Below are 26,112 nucleotides of genomic sequence, written 5' to 3'. Positions count from 1 at the left end.
AGGCAGTTCACATTCACATAAAAAAATGATACTGCAATATTTTACCATGGCGTTTTCTCGAAGTGTTTTACCCCCTCCAGAAACTAATTACTAACTATTCTACAGTCATTGTCAGCGATTCCGTTTGACATGTACATGCAGAACAAAATATAAGCGGTTTTTTTAAACAACAGATACAAAGCATGCTTACACACAACAGAAAGCTCATCACTATGGTAACTTCTACACAACACAAATGTTCTAAAAATACTGTTTTTCGAGTTCGAACGTATTTTGTATTTCGCTAAATAGTGGAAGAAATGGGAAGTAACAGCGATGCACTAAAAGCTTCGAAGACAGCCACTGAAGCAAGTGATGTTCTCAACTGACCTCCTCGTGCTCCTTGTGGAAGCGCTCTCTCTTCTTCAGGACTTCTTGCACTTTCAGCTGTGTGGAGAAACAAAAGCGTTAGTGAGTGTGATTGCAATGTGAGCATGAACTCAGCGATCTATAGAGAAAGAAAATGAATTTGCTTGGCATTTATCAGTTAACTGTTCCACCGAAAGTACCGGTATATATGATGTACCTACCTGTTTGCGTGTCATCTAAGGTAACTGCATAAATTCGTTTCTGAAGAATAACTGATTACCGGTACATGGATTGACCGTAGTACGAGAGCTACTCGATGTATTATGCTGAAAACGAGGCCTAGCAACAACTACTAAAAACATTACCTTATCTGTACTATACTTTTCCTGAACCCGTATCTTCACCAACTTCTCGTTGATTTTACATGAGATAAGGTCATACATTTATAACATACAATACTGTAAACCTGACATGTAGCTGATGCTAAAATTGCATAACACATTTGTACGAACAGCCTATACACAGCCTCTTTTCTCCTAACAGTCCTATCTGTTTCTAAATCTTACGAAATATACATCAGATATAGTCGCTAAAAAATTATATTTAACTGACTGAAAACATGAGAAATCCTTGGTTACTGTGGAATCACATTCGTGTTATTGCACCAGCATTACCATCAGATGTCAGTGGTCCATTATACACTGCCGGAAAAAATGCAACACCCTCAAGGATTGTGTTCAGTGGCACCAGGGTATAATATGAGGAGGTACCCAAAAGAAACCGAACTAATTTTTTTGTAGGCAGAACTTCCGTAGTCCCACGTTTTGCCGCTCGCAACGCACAGAGTCAACATTGCAGTCAGTAAGCCGAGCGCCGTCCCTGATATGATCAGGACTGGTTTCGGCTTAGTTTATAGTGACAACTGTTTCTTATTATTGTTACTTTGCAATGGCTGATTTTCGTGAACAACGTGCGGTGGTAATATGCTGCTTTTTGTTTGGAAAAAGTGCTACAGAAATTCTTGAAATGTTAAAAACTGCGTACAAGAACGATGCGTTGGGGGAAACTTAAGTGTCTGAGTAGTTTTCCCGTTTCAAAAATGTCAGATGATGATAAACCTCGTTTTCGTCGTTCTTTCACGGCCCGAACATTTGTGCAGCCATCAACAAAAATCGACGACGGACCAGTGAAGAAATTTTGGAGCTGTTGGGAGTGACGTGGAGTTCTATAAAGAGAATTGTGACAGGAGGTTAGGAAATGAAAAGGATGGTTGCCAAATTCGTGCCACGTCTGCTGACTGCTGAACAAAAACTAGGTCGCGTGGAAGCATTCAGTACGTTGGAAGAAGTGTCCCGAAATGATCCTAACTTTTTTTTTTCAAAAATTATCACAGGTGACGAATCTTGGTGCTATGCTTAACGATACTGAAGCAAAGCAACAACGAAGATGGTGGAAGACTTCAAGCTCGCCTCGCCCCAAGAAAGCTCATCAGCTGAAACCAAACATTAAACCGGTGCTATGTGAGAGGAGTCGTCCATTCAGAGTTTGCCCTGAAAGGTCAGACTGTTAACCAAGCTTTCTGCTTGGAAGTTTTGAAGGGACTGTGCAACTGTGCAACGGTGCGTGGTGGAAGTGGTCTGATTTGTGGCAGTAGGGTGACTAGTTTTTCTATCATGACAATGCCCTTGCTAACACAGCACAGCCCTGCCCTGCTCTGCCGATACGACAATTCTTGACCAAAAATTGTATGACCCCTGCTTCGTTTCTATACGCTCCCCCCCCCTCCCCCCAATCTCACCTGACCTTGCCGCGTGCGACTTTTTGACTTATTTTGTTTTTCGTTTCCTACAATAAAAAGAGACATGAAAGGAAAGCGTTGTACAAATGTTGCTGACGTGAAGAAAAGAAAACGGAGGAGGCGCGTTCAAGCATTACGAAAACAAGAATTTAAGCAACGTTTTGAACAATGGAATAAAAGATTAGACAAGTAAATTAGTGCAAGTGAAGAGAACATTAAAGGAGACTGAAGGTTTGTGCTTAAAATGTGAATAGATAAGTCAAAAAAAGTTAGGTTTCTTTTCCCCGTATGTGCGTACTGAGGTATTGCAGTGTTAGAGATTCATTTGTCACGGTCAGCGGCGATCAGTTGCGCTCACGAGGCCTGCCTGTCCACCGTCTGCTTTGACTCTGCAGATGGTAACTGTGCAGAGTATAGAGGTGATCAATGTTAGCAACATTCATTGTAGGGGACAACCATGCCCCACCGACGTGTATGTACTCCTGTTGAACAGCTTCAGCCTTTTGAGGGGGATCGCAATGTGTGCCCATGGGACGCTAGATGGACGCATCGACGAATTGCTGCGCATGCTTTAGAAAGTGGTCTGTGGAACATTCCCACACTTGTAGAACAGGTTCAGGACGTTCGCGATGTACAGACGCACGACAAGATCGACGCATCATGCGAGCAGCGGTAACCGACCGAACACCGTTACATCTGCTGTATTATGAGGGACCACTAGGAACCGTCTGCTTGCAGCAGGATTAAGATCACGTGTGCCTCTCAACAGGTTGCCACTGATACCACGACGTTACCAAGTATGGCAACTCTGGTGTCTTGAAAGAGTTAACTAGAGAGTGGGATGGTCATCTGTTTTCTTAAGCGATGAGAGTAGGTTTTGTCTTTATGCGACTCGTGGACGCATAAGTGTATGACGTAGAGCTGGTGAGCTGCCTCTTCCAGAATGCACTCGTGCATGACACACTGGTCCCATATCAGCCTTCATGGTGTGGGAAGGTCATCAATTGCAAATCGCGGTCACATTTGGTTTTCCTGCAGGGTAAAGTAATCAGTGCCAGGTACATTGTACAGGCTGTTGTGCTTGTACTGCTGCCGTTTTTTCGACAAGAAAGGAGAAGTGTTTTTTCAGCAGGACAATGCACGTCCACATGCGGATGCTGTGACAGTGTGCCCCTAGTGGTGTACAATAAGTGACCTGGCCAGCAAGATCACCAACTGAACACGTATGGGACATAATGAGGCGGGATTTTACTCTTTCCCCGGGGTCCGCAAGAACCTTTGCCGAAATGCAAAAAAAGGTGCAATATCCTAGGAACAGTCTATCGAAGGATGCCATTCGGCGCCTTTATGACTGTTTGCATGTGAGAATAGATGCCTGCGTTGCCGTCGGAATGTAGTACACTGTGTATGGGTACGATTGTTTGTGCACCCTTCACTGTGACATCTGTGTTTCATTAAGTCTGAATTTGTCACCATATAGTCTTAAAATGATGAATTACTCATTACCTCACTTGTCAAAAAAATGTCCTTGTTCTTGAGGGTGTTGCATTTTTTACGGCAGTATATATCCCTTAGCAATACATTCACGAACAGTGTGAACATACCCACCTAAGACACATTAAATATTTACTAATGGATTTAAAATAGATGTCTAAATGGAATCGACTTCTGTCCATTCTCTCTAAGTTTATGTACGTCATCTAATCTGTAGCGCACATTCACCACTAAGATAGTAATTTTTATACTATTTCTGACAATTTTTTTTTGTGTCTCAGTACGTCTCCAATAAAAAATAATTTTTCTGCTCTTGTAATGAATATCTCGGAAAAGCAACATGAGTTGCCACGGTGAGTTATATAAATGGCACAAGCTATGCCACTTATTTATTTGTTGGTGCTTTTCCTGACAACAAAGAAATCTTTGGAAAGATTAAAACATGAGCAAAATACGGGAACTGCTGCGTGTAGATACGCCATTAAAATTCTATTAATTTCATTTTTACCCCAAATCAATCTACTACTATCAACTATTATGACATTTATGACAGTTCTAACTTGTACCACGGTCATTCATACTGAACTATGTACGGTCTGAATAATTCTGATAGTTCCCACATGATACTGAGGATTACGTGAGATGTTCTACTGTAACTACACATTAAATCGATATACCCTCTTAGGGGATTTAAAATAATAATTAATCATCTTTTTAAATTTTGTAATAAAAGTGTTATAGTTCCCTTCTGCTTAACTTTTATACCGTCCTACAATATGGTTTACTGACGTGTTACTGGATGGCGCCAACAGAAAATCACAGGTCTGTTATTGGTTGCGTAGTTCTGGTACTGGCAGGAAGGGCACCTTTGGGCAATTTGCAGAGATCGTATGTGAAGAAGATAAATGTTGCTGAGTTCGTGTGAGCCAGCCAATATAGGGTTCCAAAGTAGATGATTTATGGTAATGGAGTTGGTCGACGGCAAACACCTGAATTTGTCGCAATATCGATACTGCACTGCTGCTACCTATACTCTCCTCTAGTGAGTCATGCTTCTTTTTCATGGGGCGGATGAATCTCAATGCGTCCCGTGAGAAACCTCTGGGACCAGACGCTTTCTGTCCACTGTTGAACGAGCTCAATATAGCGCGAGAAGTCTAATGGCCTGAGAAATGTTTCCGTGCTGTTTTCAGGGACCAATCGTTCCGGTGAAAGGCACCCTTCATTGATCTGGCAATGAATCCACCATGAGAGATGGCGGCCACCCTAGGTGATCACTGTCTTCGGCGATGACAAGATCGTTTTAGAAATCATGTTACTAGCCACACAGCTAGGAACGGCCACAAACCTACAAGTACCTGTGCAGACGTACCAGAACAAGACTGAGTCACTTCCAGCTGCTGTAGGCGCTATAGGCTGGTTGCTCTGGATACCACAAATTGAGCATAACAACGAAACTCTACAGCGTTATATCAACTATATGAGACTGAATACGGATGCATTTGACGCTACGTTCTTACTACCAAACCCATTTCCTGCTTTATTTTCTAATTTTACATAGCCAATTAACAATGCTTTCCCTTAAATCTACTATGTTATATTACCTATTCTAACTACAACTACTACTGCTGTACCACTGCTGCTGCTGCTACCACCTCCTTTGATACTAGCACGAACAGTACTATTATTATTAGTAATTATATTTTAAAATTACTGTTTATATTGCTACTGTTTTTAGATTGCAAACTGAGTACCTTGTTCTTCGAACAGATGTTTCTCTCTGCCCCGAGAGGACAGAGTTGCTGTTGCTTTAGAAATAAAGCTGCTCCATTACCAAATAAAGGTATGTAGGTGCAGTATACAATTTCGAGTCGTTCTTGAAAGCATTGGTTAGCAATCCAGCTTTCCAGCTTTCCCGTTTACCTATGCTACCTCTGCCCAGACGTTCTACCACACTGCTGTTTCAGTGTTTGCTAGTCAATTGGTAACCTTGCGCTCAACAAAACTGTTTTACGGTAGCACCCAGAAACAATTTGTATCAAATGTGTGCTCCATTTGTACTGTTTTATTTATTTATATTTTCTACTGAATTATGTCAGAAGGTAAGCGAGGAAGTTCAAGTACAAACAAACACCGTCCGAACAGGCTTTGAAGGTCCACTGATACCGACCGGGCGCCCCGTCATCCTCAGCCCTTATGCGTCACCGGATCCGGATACGGAAGGACATGAGGTCAGCACACCGCTCTCTCGGCCGTTGTCAGTTTTCAATCGAGTAGCTCTTCAATTGGCTTCACAAAGGATGAGTGCACCTCGCTTGCCAACAACACTCGGCAGACCCGTACAGTGACCCATCCAAATGCTAGCCAAGCCCCACAGCGCTTAACTTCGGTGATATGACGGGAACCGGTGTTACCACTTCGGCAAGTCCGATGGCTAGGAAGTTCAAGTGGACCACAGATATTGCTGCAACCTTTTCATATGATCAAGATCATTGTCCTCAGTACGAGGTAAAGCAGGTTCGATTAATCCCTTTCCTAGGCAACTAGACAGACGCGAAGCAAAGATAGCAAATTCCGCATCTTCCTCCCACGCGTAATAAACAACAAAGGAAACTTGTGTAGACAGAGATATTCTTAATCATTGTATGATCAACTAGGAAAAACACACCGTAAAATCAGAATGACTTTCAGTACTCGGTTAATTTTAGTCATTTGTGTTTTTTCTAGTGAATTTTCTGGGATTTTTTTTTAAGTTATCAAAAGGCAACTAAAGTTGTCTACAGATGTAATGGTACTCATGTCACCTCGATAAATGGCGCTACAGATCGCATTTTGCTTAGGAGGAGGTGGTGATTTTTGTACTGTTTCATCAAGTCAGATTTCCTCAACTTGTCAGTTATTATGATCCTCCTGTTGCAGTACTGACGAGGCATACCCCATGAACAATTTATAAATATCATAATAAATGTGTAACGAACGAGCTATTTTGCTTTATTGACAATGTAAAATAACTGTTGTTCTCGGTCAGTCTGAATACTGAAAGTTTTGAATCTGAAAGGACGCAGCCTTTGCTAACATACCACTAACAGTAACAATGCAAGAAATACGTTCGAAATACTAAATCTACTTCATTAAAATACAGTATGATGTTTCACTTACCCTGTGAATGGTCTCCTCGAAGCTATTCGGCGCTCCTCCGTTCATCTGCATGAATCGCAGCCGGTCGTAGTCCCTTGGGTCGACGATAGATGGCAGCATGCTCTCCACTACGCTGTCTGGTGTCCCCACCTAGGCAGAAACGCGCCCTGCTGAGCGGACGCCCCCACGTCGTGTCTGCGCGTCTTAAATTGATAATTTCCCGCAACTCGCGGAGTAAATTGTGCCAATAGCTCCACATATCTGGACCGCAGAATTAATTTCTCGGAACGAGGAGTCTGCGCTTCTCCTCAAACGTACTAGGTAAGATGATGAGTTTACACTGCCGGAACATGACAGGAAACTTCCGTTTTAGGGAAGGTGGTAGATGTTTAAGAGATCGTAAATCGGCTACAATATTATTTACTGCGTATTACGAATTCTAATTGTATATGTGAACACAAGTACAATCTCCGTATGGTGACAGACGGTAAAAAGAAATTATCTTCAGTGTAACATTGCAACACCGTCACGTTGTATTTGAAATTTATTTCTTGGTTACATATTTTAGTCCACACAGAGAGACAGTAAAACAAAACAGAAGCGTTCTTCTTCTTTCCTTCCTCTTCTTTTTCTTTATGTTTTATAGAAGCTATTTGAAAGCTCTGTGTGGTGACAATATGTCATCTGTGATACCAGATGTGAAAAATATATATGGATCGCGAGATCCATCGTTGGGGTCGCTTTATACTCGTTTTACATATCAGAAATGAAATGGTAAGTGGAAACAAAATTTCATTGCATGCTGTAGGAGATGGCACAAACTTGAATTTGAAATACCAAATAATACATCTGTATTTCACATGGCATGTAGAGTTTTTATGTTGTTCAGACATGTAGAAATATTTTATTAATGACTGTAAATTCAAACATGAGTTACCGGCGGCTTTTACGATGAAAAATGACCAGTTACAAATCACATCCGAAGCCATACGCGTTAACGGCGGTGATTATCACTCCATTACGTAGTCTTCTTCTTGTTTTTCTGTTATTTTTGTTAAGGGAGAGAAGGGCGATTTGGTGGAAATGAGGTTTTCTGGAATTGGTTGGTTAAGTTGGAAAAAATACTAAAATTTACATATTCGCCATTTATGCTAAAAATGAGTCTTATTAAGGACAATAGCAGCCAACTGATTTTGCTGTACTTCATCTCTTTCACTAAAGCGTAATTTGATTTTTCTTTAGCATCTGTCATCTACTCTATTGAAGTAGATAATATGGTAGCATATTATTATTTACTAATTAAAATTTATCGACTTTTCAAAGAAATATATTACATAACTTTAATACGCTGTGGTTCTACTTTGTGCTTACCAGTTTGTACGGAATTTTCAATTAAAAGTGTATTTGGAGCTGGATCTTGATTAAAATATTGTATATTGATTAACGAAAAATAATTTCGTATGTTCACGGCCGCTATTGTCCACAATCTGATTTGGGAATGAAGTAAATACCGTCAGTTGCAAGTGACAGGCCTGGACTGATTGGCATGACACTGAAGAGGTATTAGTTTGTTGGTTGGTTAGTTACGTCAAGAAAAGGTGAAGGTGAGTTTTGACTGATGTCGCAGTGACAGAGGGAATGAGCAGAAACTCAATGGAAAAACATAAAAATGATTTTAAAGTGCAAAGATGTGTCTAAGCCATCATCCATCAAGGCCATTATCTGTAAAACTCTGCATTTGTGTACAATCGGTGTTTGAATCTTACGGATACTACAGAAGCACAAGTCACTCAAAAGACAATACCGTGCAGCAGACAATTATGGCCTGCAGATTGGCAAGAGTCATAAACATTAGTTTGAAAAGATGTGTCTTAACAGGTGCAGCACTTACAGAGTTATTATTTTCAAAAACATAACTTGCTGTATTGCAGTACTTTCTTTCTTTAATCACAGAAGTGCGAATTTGGAGTTACAATGTAGTGATTCAAGTACAGCGGTGTGAAACAGTAAGTACTCTTCACGAGTGCAGCTTGCCTACATGCTACTCATTTTTGGTGTATCTACACTGCAATAGCCCGAATATTAAAAGTTATAGCGATCACATTATCAAATAATATAACAGGAACATCAATTTCGTAACCAGATCTCCTTCGCGCGTATGTTAACATACCTCTGCATCTCGGTGCAGATGGTTGTGGGTTACACAGCGAAGACGGGTGATGAAAACATCGACTATGTAACGAGACTTGTGGTTTGTCAATTTACAATAGTGCAAAATGAACATGACGTCTTTCATAGATTCTGAACTGTCTAAAAATATATACATCTAGAAGTTAGTAGTATTTGGTGGTCTTTCGTGGTTGTATATTTAATGTAATACTCTTTCTGGATAAACATTCAAATATCGCTTGTACACAAACGCAGTGTTTTGCAGAGAAATGACCTAGAAAGTGCTAGAGCACACACATCTCCGCATGTAAATATTTTATGCGGGTTTAGCTGTCCAAGCTGGGATGCTTCCCTTGCAAGTACTACGCAAGAACGGTGAGTATGGGGATGGAATGCAGTACAGCAAGCACACAAAGGCCTTCTCTATTTTGCAAGGCAGCATACGAAGTGTGTTATAAACGTTATGGGAATTTTGTAATTTCGCGTGTTGTGTTAGTCCGAGGTTTTAGTTGGTTTGTTGTTAGGAATAACTGAAAAGTATCTGTACGTCCATATCAGATATTGAGTCTGTTGTCAGCCGTCAAATAGGTTACACGTGTTTTGGTACTACTGGCGATTATTCGTTTTAAATAAAAATGGATCAGACAATTTCATTAAATTTTCTATGAGAAATAAATGAGTTGCAGCAACGTTTTAGAAACGTTAATTACTGCTGTTGGTGGATCTGGTACCAGTAGAGAAAGGGTTTACGAGTGGTATAAACGTTTCAAGGAATGCCGTGAACATGAAGATAACAAGCTCCGTCGACGCAGCGGCACATCATAAAACGATGAAATCGGGGGAGAAGTGAAAGAAATAACTGTTAACGATCGGTGAATCACAGTCAGAAAAGTTGCCGATAATGGTGACATATCAGTTGGCAGGTGCAATGGATTTTTTCCCTTGTCTTGGATATGAAAAGTGTGACATTTCCTAAATTGTTGCATTTCGAATATAAACTGCGGTGAATGCAAGTTGCTCGTGTGTCGCTGGATATAGTCAACAACGATACAAAACTACTAAAACGGCTCAGAACAGTTAATGAAACTTGAGTTTACGGATTCCGGAGCTGTAGATTCCAAAAATACGTATAGAGAGGTTTCCCTATGTAATGGATTAGGAACGGGATGTGGGCATAAAAGGTCAAACAAGTGAGCAACGCATAATGTTGGTTTCATTATTAACCGCCTCTTATACAATTTGTTCAATATGAGCACCGGAGACGTCGCGAGATGATGTACAACGTCAGATTTGCACCTGGTGGCCAAAATTGGAACTAATTTTTTTCCGGCGTAAATCGGTTCCGCATTAACGCATTAGAATACATACCAAGTTTCGCTACCGTACGATAATTACAGCACATATTGGACCAACTTGAGCCGCTGCATTTTAATAATAACCACCCGGTACTTGGCTTGGCTGTCTTGCCAAGTCACAACAGCTTTGTGAGCTCCCTTCGGGTGCACAGACTCGTGCGAGGCCCTGCCTTCTCACGGAGAAGTGTGAGGTCTTGCTTTCTCGTGGAGAAGAAAAAGCTCGTTCGCAATTTTGTAGCGACGAACACACTGCAGATTGAGTGCGGCCGACCGGCACGCGGGAGATTGGACGGATTTGCGCGACCTTGCTGTGATGATGACAGACATACAATTCAACGCCGTCTGCGTGCAACTAAACGATATCTCAACATCGAAATCCAGAATTGTTTCGGGGATTGGAAAAAGTGCAGGCATAAGTGTATAATATCTAAGGCGGACAACTTTCATGGGAGTAATATTAATGTAGAAGAATAAATAAAATTCTTTCTAAAAAGAGAAAGTTCCCGTTATTTTTTGAACATGGACCTGCCTCGCATGCTGGAGGAAACGCTAAAACCGTGTGAAAAATTTCTGATTAGTTAACAGCAATGTATAACATACTGAACAAAAGAAGGAAGAATTTGCATACATTTATGGAGAACTTATTAAAGCAACATTTAGCCTGAACTGTGTGTCACCTCTCGACATTTGTCATAGCAGAGTGAGTTCGATAATTTTCTTCGGAGATGGGGCACTATACGTATCTGACAAGACTCTTGGTGGCCATTGTATTAAACATATAATAAAACTGCGGAAACGGTAGATTATCGTGAGGAGTAATACATTTTCGAAATTTTACCTATGAGTTTGTCCTTGAATTTTTAATGAAGAAAATGTACGTCTGTCCATCAATCTATACATTTTATAAATTAAAGTCCCCCGACGGGTGGATTTATTTTTGATACACGAAACAATAATAATAGAAGTTGTGCGACACTAAATTACATACGAGGCGTGTTCAAAAAATAACAAGTACTTTTGTTTTTCAGAAATAATTTTATTTATTCTTCTACATTAATATTATTCCCGTCACAATGGTACCCCTTAGATATTACACACTTATGCCAGCGCTGAAGCTATAATCAAGACATTTATCTACAAAATGGTTCGCTTTTGAGAAAAGCTGAAGAACTATGTAGACGACCCATAACTCAAGTGACACGAAAGAAACTGTGCTGCATTACTCACTGGATTTCATTCGCACGGTATGATTATCGTCCTCGCTAATAAGTTCTGCACGCTACTAAAAAGTGCAATACGACAAGTACAAGAAATGAAGCTTATGTGACAAGAGGCAGAAATCGCTAAGAGCTAACGGAAGCACCGTGTTTACCCCGCGATGACTCAACTGCTAACACTAATGACCAGCGCACATGCTCGTATTACCGTGTCCGTGGTGCACTTAATTCCATGAGAGAGCGTAATTAACTAAGTGTTCTCCAAGAAAGGACGCACCCGACGGGCCACTTACGTACACAGCTGTCGTTACCTGTTCTCCTGTCTTCCCCTCCCTACACCTTCTCTGTACGAGCAAACGCATAAGCGTGCACACGTACCCACACCATCGTCACGCAAGCTCCACAAAAACAAACACTACAGAGAAATTGAAGGGGGGCGGGGAGAGAAGGGAAAGGGGGATTCACTGAGAACTGTAAACAGATACGGAGACGGACAGGTTTAGTGTGTATCGTAGGTAGTATGGGCAATCAACAAGAGACGCTTCTCGTAGGAGACGATCCTTTTCTTGTAACTTTCAAATAAATCCGTGAACGACATCATCGACATCCATACTTCTCTGTTCATCTCATGCTATGTGGTGGAAGGTGCTTCATTTACTATTGTTACTTCTCCACATTTGGTGGGTGGAAGGAACCAGTGTTGGTGAGATTCCGAGTGAGCCAGAATATCTCTTCACGGCCTTCTCCTGAGATGAACAGCGGAGGAAGAAATATATTGATTCATTCTTCTAGGTACACACACTCTAGGAACTTTAACAGTAAACCTCACCGTGATGCAGAACATCTCTCTTGGAGCGTATGCCACTGGAGTTGGATAAGCATATCCGCTACGCTTTCGCGCTTACTCAACGAACCAGTGACGAAAAGCGCAGCTCTTCTTCGGATCTTCTCTATTTCCACTATCGATCCTGTATGGTATATTTCCACTATCGATCCTGTATGGTATATTTCCACTATCGATCCTGTATGGTATATTTCCACTATCGATCCTGTATGGTATATTTCCACTATCGATCCTGTATGGTACGGTTCCCAAGCTGGCGAGCAATATCCCAGTATCGGTCGAACGTGGGTTTTGCAGGTCTACCTCCTCTGCGGGCGGACTACCTGAAGATAATTTCAATGAATCTCAGTCTGTCATCTGCCTTTCCTGTGATTTGTTTTATCTGCTCGTTCCTCTTTAAATCGCTTCTTAGCATATTTACAGGCATTTAACGGACGTGATTGCTTTCAATGATCGTTGGGAAGTATGTAATCAATACAATAATGGGTCTTCCCGTCTACATCATTACAATTAGACATTTTATATATATATGAAGGAGATCGACAGTACACAGATTTCGTTGAGGCACATCTTAAGTTTGCTGGAAACGCAAATAAATCACTTACTTGAAGAGTTACCGGAAACGTCGTTTCTTAGAATTAGATGCTGAAGAACAGCAAATTTTTCCGGTGATAGAATCATAAAATACACATTATTTAAGGCAAAGCTAGCGATATCGGTTACCAGTAATTGCCTTCTTACCAGGCAGTTTCGAAGCAGTGAAGTTTGCGTTCTAGTACATTTTAATACAACCTTTTCTCCGTCTTTCTAATTGTGGCACTTAACGTCTGTTTTTACTAATTGACAACAGTTGATGAGTGAATGATTAGCGAATAAAGTACAAGTGATAGACTTGTTCAAATGTGTGTGAAATCCGATGGGACTTAACTGCTTAGGTCATCAGTCCCTAAGCTTACACACTACTTAACCTAGATTATCCTAAGGACAAACACACACACCCATGCCCGAGGGAGGACTCGAACCTCCGCCGGGACCAGCCGCACAGCCCACGACTCCAGCGCCCGAGACCGCTCGGCTAATCCCGCGCGGCTATAGACTTTTGTTGGCAGATTTAGAATACGTATGTGAATTGCTTCACAGATGATTCGTTGCATAACTTCATTTCTCAGTCAGTTGGAGCAATTACCAAGTCGGAAAAGGCTGTCGCCAAGTTGAAATAACTTCAGGAAATTACCGACGATATCCAAGAACCATACCGCATTGCTATCTGTTTCATGTTTCCAGTCTTATCTTCCAGCAAAAGCATGCATAATCTTTTTTGCAGTAATGTGTTGTCTATCTTCTCGGACATTTAAATTACAACCAAGTCGTGTAGTTTGAGGTAACCATTGTATTTAAACCTGTCACGTTTTACTCCTTACTACTCTTTGTCTGAGAACTATTAATATACTGTTATCGTTTAATGATAGTTTATCAAAGCACCATGACAGCATTGCATTATTTATGAGATTCAGATAAAACACAGCAGTCACGGAATGAATACCAGTTACGAAACGTAAAAACTGATGATTCCCAAACAGTCACCAAAATGGACAAATGAAGTTCGAAAATGGAGCAGTTGGGCGTGGGAACAAAGGTTAATTCAGATGAATAGTTCCCGTATTATATTCAGTGCGTCAGCTTGATTAGGTCATGCTAAATGGCTGAGACGCAAGGACTTTCAAAACAACTGCAGTCACTGAATAAACTGAGAGACAGAAGCGACATATAACGTGTAATAACCATTGTCGGCTGTTTGACATTTTATTAAATATGGCCAGTATGAAACTGTTTTAATCTGTCAGGAAGTTTTATATCAAGGCACACTCCGCTCCAGAGTAAAAATTTCGATCCCTGCTACGAATAGTATCCGTGTTCTTTCTAAAAACAGTAATGTGAATGACTGAAATACGCTGTAGCGCAGCCGTCTGAATGTGACTATCAATACTGAACACGGAAAAGCAATAATGTGTTCGTAAGAAGTATCCAACAATGATAAAAGAACTATTCGCAATTTTAGAATATACAATTTATTTCAGCATATGAAAGGTATGGCAACCGCTGCTTTGGGTGACTGCTGGAAGCTTCTGCGGGCACGACTCAGGAAGCGTTCTTGCCAGACCACATAGGACAAAATGAGATGTAAAGATGAAAGCGTCTTATTAGGAGGGTACCACGTCCATGTATAGGTGGTGTAAGCCGATTCTGGTCGAATATCGATGGAAAAGTCTCTGAAGCTCGGCAGCCACCATTCCCTATTGAGGTGAAAAGTGTAATTTTCTATTATCTCACACCTTCACGGAAGTAGTTTAGAGACACATACTGTTCCAGGACTCTTTTGGTCGTGTACCTGGAAAAATCAGAAGAATCACATGGACGGAGTACTCGTGTTTAACGACAATTCAGTCATTATATTCCAACATTCTGAAGAGATTATAATTCGCCACCACCGAACAAGATAAGGGACCAGCAGCTGGCAAATAAAATTATGCTAATTGTAATTCTGGATCAACAGGGAATATTGCAAGTTGATATGCTGTTCCAAGATAGCACATTTATTTATTTGTTTATTTATTTATTGTTCCGTGGGACCAAATTATGGAGAAGTCTCCATGGTCATGGAACGAGTCAATACATGAAATTATAACACGATATTAGAAACAGATAAAATGAAATATAAAAAAACATATTCAGGTGACAAGTCGTAGGTTTAAATGAAGGAAATCAACAATGTAACACTGGAATTTGCTTAATTTTTTAGCTCTTCCAGGAGCTCCTCGACAGAATAGAAGGAGTGAGCCATGAGGAAACTCTTCAGTTTAGACTTAAAAGGGTTTGGGCTACTGCTAAGATTTTGGAGCTCTTGTGGTAGCTTATTGAAAATGGATGCAGCAGAATACTGCACTCCTTTCTGCACAAGAGTCACGGAAGTGCATTCTACATGCAGATTTGATTTCTGCCTAGTATTAACTGAGTGAAAGCTGCTAACTCTTGGGAATAGGCTAATATTGCTAACAACAAACGACATTAAAGAAAATATATACTGTGAGGGCAATGTCAGAATTCCCAGATTTTTGAATAGGGGTCGACAAGAGGTTCTCGAACTTACACCACATATAGCTCGAACAGCCCGTTTTTGAGCCAAAAATACCCTTTTTGAATCAGAAGAATTACCCCAAAAAATAATACCATACAACATAAGCGTATGAAAATATGCGAAGTAGTCTACTTTTCGTGTTGAAGTGTCACTTATTTCAGATACTGTTCTAATGGTAAATAAAGCAGCATTTAGCTTCTGAACAAGATCCTGGACATGGGCTTTCCACAACAGCTTACTATCTATCCGAACGCCTAGGAACTTGAACTGTTCCGTCTCGCTTATAATATGCCTATTCTGTCTGATCAAAATATCGGTTCTTGTTGAATTGTGAGTTAGAAACTGTAAAAACTGAGTCTTACTCTTAGCATCAAATTATTTTCCACCAGCCACGAACTTATTTCATGAACTACATTATTTGTTACTGTTTCAATATTACACACAAGATCCTTCACTATCAAGCTGGTGTCATCAGCAAACAGAAATATTTTTGAATCACCTGTAATACTAGAAGGCACATCATTTATATAAATAAGAAACAGCAGTGGCCCCAGCACCGACCCTTGGGGAACGCCCCACTTAACAGTGCCCCATTGGGACTGAACGTCACTACCACTCTCAATATTGCGGAGAATTACCCTCTGCTTTCTGTTCTTAAAGTAAGAGGCGAACCAATTGTAAGCTACTCCCCTTACTCCATAATGGTCCAACTTCTGCAGTAATATTTTGTGGTCAACACAGTCAAAAGCCTTCGTTAAATCAAAGAAAACACCTAGCGTTCGCAACCTTTTATTTAATCCGTCCAAAACCTCACAGAGAAAAGAGAATATAGCATTTTCAGTTGTTAAACCATTTCTAAAACCAAACTGAACATTTGACAGCAAATTATGTGAATTTAAATGCTCCAGTAACCTTGTATATACAACCTTCTCGATAACTTTAGCAAACACCGATGGCATAGAAATAGGTCTAAAATTGTCAACATAATCAATGTCTCCCTTTTTATAAAGGGAGAGGTTATATTACGCATCACAGGTACAGTCACTATGTGGAACTACTAAATCAGGTAGAAAAGGATCGATGACACAGTGCCAGCAACTTCCGTGGCAATGTACACAAAGTTCACAACCGCACACTGTCGAGGCCGAAGCACAGTTGCAGAACTTGTCAAATTCTACTCTAAGTCTTCCTGCCTACCCCGTTCCCATTTTCTCTCTCTCTTCTACGCCACATTACGTAACTCTTGCCCCTTTATACTAAAAGTCGTTCTCTTAGGGCAACCACTTGTTAAACGACAGAGTACAAATTACACAATCATATTGTGCATTTATGAAAAACAACCACTCTTATTCAGAGGATGCTACGGGGAATGATGTGCCAAGTAAAGGACTAAAACGGCATCGTGGAAGCCACCAAGAGCTTTTGCAAGTATTTTGCACCCTGACTAGGCTCTCTCTCTCTCTCTCTCTCTCTCTCTCTCTCTCTCTCTTTCTCTGTAGAGTTCAACCCTGAGGTTGCTTTGCTGCAGTACACCATTCCCCTCTTTTGTCTGACTTCCTCCTCATTTCCGCGTATGTAGTGCATCCGATATCATTCATAATCTGCTGCATACATGACATACTTAGTCCTCCCCGGCGATTCCTTCCCTCAACAGCTCATTTTGCTATTATTACAATATTGTTATTGTGTCTTAAAATGTGTCCTACGAGTTTATTTCTTCTTTCCTGGATGTGCATCCGCCGAGATCTGGTTTCCTGTACTCTGCAGTGTCTCTCTGCAGCACCAATTCTCCAAGGTCCCAAGCTGTCTTCTCTCTTGTTTACCTGCTGTCCAAGTTTCACACACCTATAGGGTCATATTCTAAAGTAAAAATAAAGGTAAACTGATGTCTCCAAAGGAGTGAAAGCTCTCAATGATTACAAAGATGTTGGTGGTTCCTCGACCGTGTGTTGTAAACATAATGAATATGTGCAGCACTGTTTACAGACTGTGTAGCTCCCTGATTATTGAAAAATGAGTCAGAAAAATCTTTACTGGACAGACCTTTCATGTACTGATATGAAGACTTCGACCTCTCGTCGCCAGTGAAAGAGATGGAGCCTTGGCTAAGATGGAGGCAGAGACAAGAATCAACCAACGGCTTGTTAAGGGAATCATCCCAGCATTCTCCTGAAGTAAATTAGGAAAAATAACTGACTGATGGATGACTGTTTCTACTCCTGAATGCGAGTCAGAATTTCTGAAACACTACATTAAAATTTCCAAACAACGCGACGTTGTAGGCATTTTACGATACTTTGAAAGTGAGTGTGATCATGTGGCAATAGTAGTCGAAAAGGTTTAAGTGGTCATAAAGAGAATACTACAAGAAACGCGCGTACTATGACGTAGACTCAAACGGCAGTATCAGGAAGAGATGGGAAAGACCTTAAACAATTGGATATGTGTTGTTGTTGTTGTTGTTGTGGTCTTCAGTCCTGAGACTGGTTTGATGCAGTTCTCCATGCTACTCTATCCTGTGTAAGCTTCTTCATCTCCCAGTATCTACTGCAACCTACTTCCTTCTGAATCCGTTTAGTGTATTCATCTCTTGGTCTCCCTCTACGATTTTTACCCTCCACGCTGCCCTCCAATACTAAATTGGTGATCCCTTGATGCCTCAGAATATGCCCTACCAACCGATCCCTTCTTCTAGTCAAGTTGTGCCACAAATTTCTCTTCTCTTCAATTCTATTCAATACCTCCTCATTAGTTATGTGATCTACCCATCTAATCTTCAGCATTCTTCTGTAGCACCACATTTCGAAAGCTTCTATTCTCTTCTTGTCTAAACTATTTATCATCCACGTTTCACTTCCATAAATGGCTACACTCCATACAAATACTTTCAGAAACGACTTCCTGACACTTAAATCTATACTCGATGTTAACAAATTTCTCTTCTTCAGAAACGCTTTCCTTTCCATTGCCAGGCTACATTTTATATCCTCTCTACTTCGACCATCATCAGTTATTTTGCTCCCCAAATGGCTCTGAGCACTATGGGACTTAACTGCTGAGATCATCAGTCCCCTAGAACTAAGAACTACTTAAACCTAACTAACCTAAGGACAACACACACATCCATGCCCGAGGCAGGATTCGAACCTGCGACCGTAGCGGTCACGCGGCTCCAGACTGTAGCGCCTAGAACCACTCGGCAACTCCGGCCGTTTTGCTCCCCAAATAGCAAAGCTCATTTACTACTTTAAGCGTTCCATTTCCTAATCTTATTCCCCCAAAATCATCCGATTTCATTCGGCTACATTCCATTATCCTCATTTTGCTTTTGTTGATGTTCATCTTATACCCTCCTTTTAAGACACTGTCCATTCCGTTCAGCTGCTCTTGCAAGTCCTTTGCTGTCTCTGACAGAATTACAATGTCATCGGCGAACCTCAAAGTTTTTATTTCTTCTCCATGGATTTTAATACCTACTCCGAACTTTTCTTTTGTTTCCTTCGTTGCTTGCTCAATATACAGATTGAATAACATCGGGGATAGGCTACAACCCTGTCTCACTCTCTTCCCTTACACTGCTTCCCTTTCATATCCCTCGACTCTTATAACTGCCATCTGGTTTCTGTACAAATTGTAAATAGCCTTTCGCTCCCCGTATTTTACCCCTGCCACCTTCAGAATTTGAAAGAGAGTATTCCAATCAACATTGTCAAAAGCTTTCTCTAAGTTAACAAGTGCTAGAAACGTAGGTGCTATTTTCTAAGATAAGTCGTAGGGTCAGTATTGCCTCACGTGTTCCAACATTTCTACAGAATCCAAACTGATCTTCCCCGAGGTCGTCTTCTACCAGTTTTTCCATTCGTCTGTAAAGAATTCGTGTTAGCATTTTGCAGCCGTGGCTTATTAAACTGATAGTTCGGTAATTTTCACATCTGTCAACACCTGCTGGATATGTAAAAGAGACTAAAACAAAGCAACGTTAAATCGATGGAGATGAAATGGTGTATTGAGGTTGCATCTGGATTTCGGAATTGATGGTCACGGAATGGTGGTGACGATTAAAATGGATATGAGGCAAACAGGACAATGGAAAGAGGCTGTCGGCCGAGGAGCTTCGTACGTGGAACTCGTTGGGGAGCTGGCTGCCGGCACTGAGTGGAGTGGCCGCGCGCGCTGCCTACTTTGCAGAAGAAGAGAGGCGTGCTGCCTTTGAAGCCGCCCTTATCGCCATTAAGGCCCGCAACTGTGCGAGCAGAGCGGCGGCGGCGGCAGTAATGAACCTTTTCATTGTCACCGAGGAATTTCATTACGGAGGTGCGTGAGCGTGCGCGTGTGTGACAAGGCGCTCTTGGCACCGCCTAACGCGATTAGCCGCAGTCGCTGGCTACAGTCGGCGCTACTTTTCTGTACGCACCCTCGCGCCAGGGCGGTCCCGCAGTGTTTCCTCATATGCGTTGTACACCGACACAAACTCGCTCAGACACAGCAGATTTGAGTGCTGTCATTTGGGAGCAACAGAGTAGGTCCGGAACTTAGAGGGAGACAAATTTGGGAAGAGTCAACTATTCTTCAGTGAAGTCTTATAAGAGAAACTCCCCATCGCACCCCCTTCAGATTTAGTGGTAAGATGGACCAGGGGACAATCCGTAAAAACTGATCACAGATCAAGCATGAAAACAGGAAGAAGGTGTACCGAAGTGTGAAAAAACAGGAAAACTCGAAACAGTGAGCGGTCCAAGCTCTACATGTGCAACATTGTGCGAATTTCAACTGCCACTCAAATAGTTCAAATGGCTCTGAGCACTACGGGACTTAACATCTGCGGTCATCAGTCCCCTAGAACTTAGAACTACGTAAACCTAACTAACCTAAGGACATCACACACTTCCATGCCCGAGGCAGGATTCGAACCTGCGACCGTAGCGGTCGTGCGGTTCCAGACTGAAGCACCTAGAACCGTTTGGCCACACCGGCCGGCTCAACAGCCACAGCGTCGTGGTTGTGCGGTCACGGTGTTGGACTGCGAAGGAGACGATCCCTGTTCAAATATCACTCGTACCCCTTTTTTTCACAAAATTATGAACTTTCCGTTCAGTCATTGACGTGTCTGTTTGCTCTATTAAAATTTGTGTCTGTGTCGTGGTGTAACGTCCATTTGCAACATCGAGGTGTAGGGCACGGGCCTCCTGACGTACGGATTTCCTATTTGTTTTACACAAGTACCAGCTGTTATGCCTCTTGCATTCCGTTTTGGAAGTTCCGACCCTTGAATTCCTCTGTTGTAACATAGTTCACATCCGTTAATTGTCGTTTTCATTTCTGTGAGAGGTCAATGCGGCACGTCACCTGTTCTCACTATTCATCACTATTCATCGACGGTAATAAATTCTTTCCACGTGACTCATTTTCTTCAGCCAATGTATAGAATGATAATTGTCAAGACTGCAGAAGGATAACAGACACGTCAATGACCGGGCGGAAAGTTAATAATTTGGTGAAAAGAAATTAAGGGGTACGAGGGAGTTGAACACGGATTTCCCACTTTACAGTCCAACACCGTGACCACACAACCACGGCGCCGTGACTCTTGCAGAGTCTTCGATATTACACATCTTGAGCTTGGACCGTTCACTGTTTCTATTTTGCTTCCTTTTTCACAGTTCAGTACAATTTCTTCCTGTTTTCATACGTTATCAGTGTTCAGTTTTTGACGGGCTATCCACTAATGGGAAGTTTACCTTGTTAGTAGATAAACCCCCTGCAGGCCGACATGATCGCACAGCCGTTCAATTTTTATTGTGTTTGGAGAGCCAGCGATGACAAAACTCTCCCTGCTCTGCAGTGCAAGATGAATGAGACAGTCGAAATACCCTCAGCCTTCCAGAAGAATGTAATATCTTTACAGAAGAATAGAAACACTGTTAGAAGCCAACCTCGGGAAAAATCAGTTTGGATTTCGGAGAAATGTAGGAACACGCGAAGCAATATTGACCCTACGATTTATCTTAGAACGTAAGTTAAGGAAAGGCAAACCTACATTCATAGCATTTGTAGACTTAGAGAAAGATTTTGACAATGTTGACTGGAATGCTCTCTTTGAAATTCTGTAGGTAGCAGGGGTAAAATACAGGGAGCGAAAAACTATTAATAACTTCTACAAAAACCAGCTGGTAGTTGTAAGAGTCGAGGGGCATGAAAGGAAAGCAGTGGTTGAGATTAGATCAAATTAGATTCAGTTTTCGCTCCACAGACCCAAAAATGAGATGGTTCTCGTGGATGTGGAACATTTCAGAGAAGGCAATAAGACATGAATGTACCCTACTCCTGATGTTATTCAATCTGTACATTGAGCAAGAAGTAAAGGAAACCAAAGAAAACTTTGGAGTAGGAATTAAAGTTTAGGGAGAAGAAATAAAAACTCTGAGGGTCGCCGATGACATTATAATTCCGTAAGAGACAGCGAAAGACTTGGAAGAGCAGCTGAATGGAATGGACATTGTGTTAAAAGGAGGATACAAGATAAACGTCAACAAAAGCCAGACAAGGATAGCGGAAAGAAGCGGAATTAAATTAATAAAATGTGGACTGGCAAAGGCAAGAAAAGCGTTTCTGAAGAAGAGAGATCTTTTAACACCGAACATAGGCTTAAGTGTTAAGAAGTCTTTTTTGACGCTATTTATCTGGAGAGCCATGTACGGAAGTACGTTACACTTAGACGATCAAGAGTTCAAAACAAAGAGAGAATAGAAGCTTTTAAAATGTGGTGCTACAGAAGAATTCTGAAGATTAGATAGGTAGGTCGCGTAAATAATGAGGAGGTACTGAACAGAACTGGGGAGAAATTTGTGGCACAGTTTGATTAAAAGAAGGGCTCGGTTCATAGGACACAGTCTGAGACATGAACGGATCACCAATTTAGTACTGAGGGGAAGGGGGAAGTGTGGGAGGTAAAAACTATAGAGGAAGATCAATAGATGAATACAGTAAGCTGATTCAGAAAGGTGTGGGTTGCAGTAGTTATACGGAGATGAAAAGACTTGTAGCATAGAGAGTTGCATCAGACCAGTCTTCGGACTAAAGACCACAACAACAACAACAACAACAACAGCAGTCACTGGTGCTCTCCCTTATTTATCGGATATCACCTTGCGGAGAAGCGTTGTATCTGCCAGGTGAACAGTAACGACGCGGAAGTAAATGTGTACAAGTCGATCAAGGTTAGCACCAAACAAATAAATTTCGTTCTTTATGTATTTTATATTTAAGTTCATTGAAAGGAGCGCTTGTCGTCAAGTCGATGTTCGAGTTTATTAGACAGAGCAGCAGTAAATCAGGTGCAGAAGGATGCGGGTAATAATGTTTTACAATGTCGAAGAAACAGTGTGGACTGATAGCGACTGAAACCTCATTCCTAAATAGATATCGGCCTACAAATCCAAAGGTTTGAGGTTTAATACCCATTTGGTCCAAAGATTTTCTTTTGTCCCCTGTAGCATTTCGTTGTATGTGTAAGATATCCCAACGCGCACCATCTTTCGGAGTCGGCATTAAATCGGCGCGTCTGCTATACCTGGCTGGGTAAGCATGTTCAAAGGTAAGAGGAAGGCTACGTCCGGTAGGATCATGCCTAGTCAAGAGGCATTGCGGTGTTCAAACCCACAACCTTGCCTTATTTACGTTTCTGCAAAAAGACAAACTGAGATGAACAGGCTATGATTTGAAACTAACGGTGTTTCCGCCCCGGTTGTAAGCCCAGAAAGTGATTACTTCTATTATTCGCGTTACAGTGCGATTTTTGACTGTTGATGCAGTGTTAAATGAACTGTCATACCAACTTCTCAAAGTGGATCCTTCTTGATGTTATACAGCAGAATACTGGCAAAAGGATGCAGCGATGTCTGTAATGGCCGACATTCTGGCGTTGACAACAAGTGCATGTCGAGCGCCCTTAAGCTCCAAACACACACGCGACGAGTACAAATTCTCTGCCTTCCTACATTAGCATACACTTTCTTTGTACGTGGTACTAGAAAGAAAAAGAAACGAAAATTGATACTGATTACCCAATCATCTCTATTTCTTAATCTAGTTGTTAATTTGAAGATAGTCCCTTTGTACAGAAGGTGGTGCTATTTCGACTAGGTAATGAGTATTGGAATATACTTCAAACAAGCTTTAATCAGCCTACATACGTAAACTGAGATGATTTGCACGAGACCGGGGAAGCGTAACTGGGTCAATGGGTTTGCACACTCACGTACTGTTCATAAGTGTGATCTCCATTGCGCCCTTGTAAGCTTCCAATCAGTTGTTTCACTGGGGTTTTTAATTTAGATAGTCGTGCAGTGGTTCTTTAATATTATAACGCTGTTGTTGGGTCCCTGGAAATTCCTTACGTAAATCTAATCGAGCTACCCAGTTCCGTAGATGGAATACACAGGTCTCTGTCTTGAATGAATCGTCTGAGCTACTTCCTTACATAATAACCTGTTTTATGTTAGGCAAAATTTCTGTATATGGTCACAGTGATTTATAATTTATATACACGTTGAAGAGAGAGAGGCCTATTGACGGCGCATAGCCTTCTCCTCTCAGATAGCACCGAAGAGTTTAGTGTGCCCTTTCAATGGACGCATCAGAATATCGACCACGCTACATGCCTTCACTTCTAGGAAGGCTTCGTCACATAGCCTGACGATCAGCTATGGTACGCCACTCTCTCTCCAGTCATTGTAGACCACACATAGTGACGAAAACTTGTTTCACCGTCGGGAGCGAAGCTACTATCTGCGGACGGAATGTAAACTTTCTAGCATTTGTCAGAATTATCTGCAGACGAGGTTGCTTCGTTAGTCTAAATAGAGTGAAAATAGATAATACAATTGCGTTTGCTGAAAATAATTATTAACGATGAGCGGCGAAGACTCGAAGCAGGAATGAAATCTGAGCCGTACTTTTGAGAGAAACAAAATAAATTGAGATATTTCTTGCGAATGTATGCTTTCCCGGCGTATACAGCTGGTGAAGAGTTCTCGGGATTCCAACCGGGTGGCGGTGCGCAGTTTGAAGACACCGCCACCCGGCTGGAAGCCCGAGAACTCTTTACCAGAGATATTTCTTTCTTACAGCAGAAAACTGAGTGAAGCCATGTGTGTCTGCGCTATGTAGAAAAGTCGGAAGAATGTGACTCGCCTGTTAACAACGGAATGTTTCATACCCAATTTAATCAGTGTTAAGCTTGCTTCTCTGTTGACATTTTAATTCTCAGTCTTTACAAACAACTAAAAAACACACAATAAAGCGTGATAAATATACAGCATAAGTTTTTTGTAGTCACAAGAGGAGCAGATGAAAAGAAAGCGAAGAAAACAAGTAAAAGAACGGAATCTAGACCGAGAGAACACAGGATTGAACTGCCACAGGTTCCGTGTTCGAGTCTCGGTCCGGCACACAATTTTGATCTGTGGGGAAGTTAGGGGGACTTTCCCGCAAAAATTCCGTAAGCGCCCATAAATAAATAGGTTACAGTTTTTGAAGCAAACGAATGACAATAAATGATACTCTACTGTCATACAGGAGGAGAACATAAGTTTTGTTCTAAACGTTGACATTAGTAGATAATAATAATAATAATAATAATAATAATAATAATAATAATAATTCCTTGTGGCTCAACAGCATGTTTCAAGTCATTCAGTTGAATAACACGTCGACGACTAGTCCCCCCTCCCCCACCCCACTTCCAGTAATCGTAATGAGGAAAGGGGACCTTCTGTTTAGCGTGTAATATGAACGAAAAGTAGAACATGAATGTAGTAGTGCGACTCCACTTGTATCGCAGTGTAATCTCATAGAGTAGGTATAGCACTCAGATGCACAGAACATGTTTGTCGCTGTTGTGCGAGGCAAGGTTTGTCCGTAAGCGCTCTGTAGATTTTGAATGTCATTATGTCGGTAACACAGACAGATCCCGTTTAAAAGTGGCTCTTGAAAACGTTTCTCACAGGAATCTTAATAATTTGCTTTCGATATGTGGAACAAACAAGGCGTAAAGATTTGAAGAGATAAATGCAAAGGCATTTCGCTTGCGTGTGAGAATTGTCTCAGCTCGTACAGGGGTTGGAAATCAATATGGAAGCACCGCGAGATACGTACGCTTGAACAAAACTGCAGGTTCTAGCCTGACCAGCAGGTTCCATTCGTGTATGTGACGACGAACGGCAGCTGGGCAACATCGTCAATACGTTGCAAGTGTAAGGTGTTGTCAAAACAGTGTTCTGTGTAGTTGAGAGCGCATTAAGTCGGAGCTATGTGAATTCGAACGTGGGAAAAATGGTAGGTGCTGGTATGGCGGATGCTTCCGTAACCAAAATAGCCGAAGTGTCCGGAGTCTCAAGAGGCACCGTATCGAAGATCTATACCACATACAGGGAAAGCGGAAAAACATTATCAGCTAAGTCACAACTCGGACGAAACTGTGTGTGTTAAATGATCGTGACAAACGGCCGTAGAAGAGGATTGTCACAAAAAATAGCGGGACGGTAGCTGCAGAAGTCACTGCAGAACTGAATGTCGCACTCGCGAACCCTGTCAGCACCAAAACAACGCGAAAG

General features: G+C 41.5%; 1 protein-coding gene across 1 annotated transcript in view; it reads right to left on the bottom strand.

Moving 5' to 3' along the window:
* Nucleotides 1–26,112, bottom strand: part of LOC126449168 (SAM and SH3 domain-containing protein 1-like) — a 438,055-nt gene that overhangs the window by 64,574 nt on the left and 347,369 nt on the right. The window contains exons 5-6 of the mRNA XM_050091015.1: nt 6,800–6,928; nt 370–426 (exon numbers count right to left, since the gene is read on the bottom strand). Of these exons, the coding sequence (XP_049946972.1) occupies nt 370–426; nt 6,800–6,928 (186 nt within the window). The remainder of the gene's footprint in view (nt 1–369; nt 427–6,799; nt 6,929–26,112) is intronic.

This window comes from Schistocerca serialis, chromosome 1, assembly GCF_023864345.2.
Source record: "Schistocerca serialis cubense isolate TAMUIC-IGC-003099 chromosome 1, iqSchSeri2.2, whole genome shotgun sequence".
Classification (NCBI taxonomy): domain Eukaryota; kingdom Metazoa; phylum Arthropoda; class Insecta; order Orthoptera; family Acrididae; genus Schistocerca; species Schistocerca serialis.
This window is presented reverse-complemented; position numbering and strand designations above follow the sequence as displayed.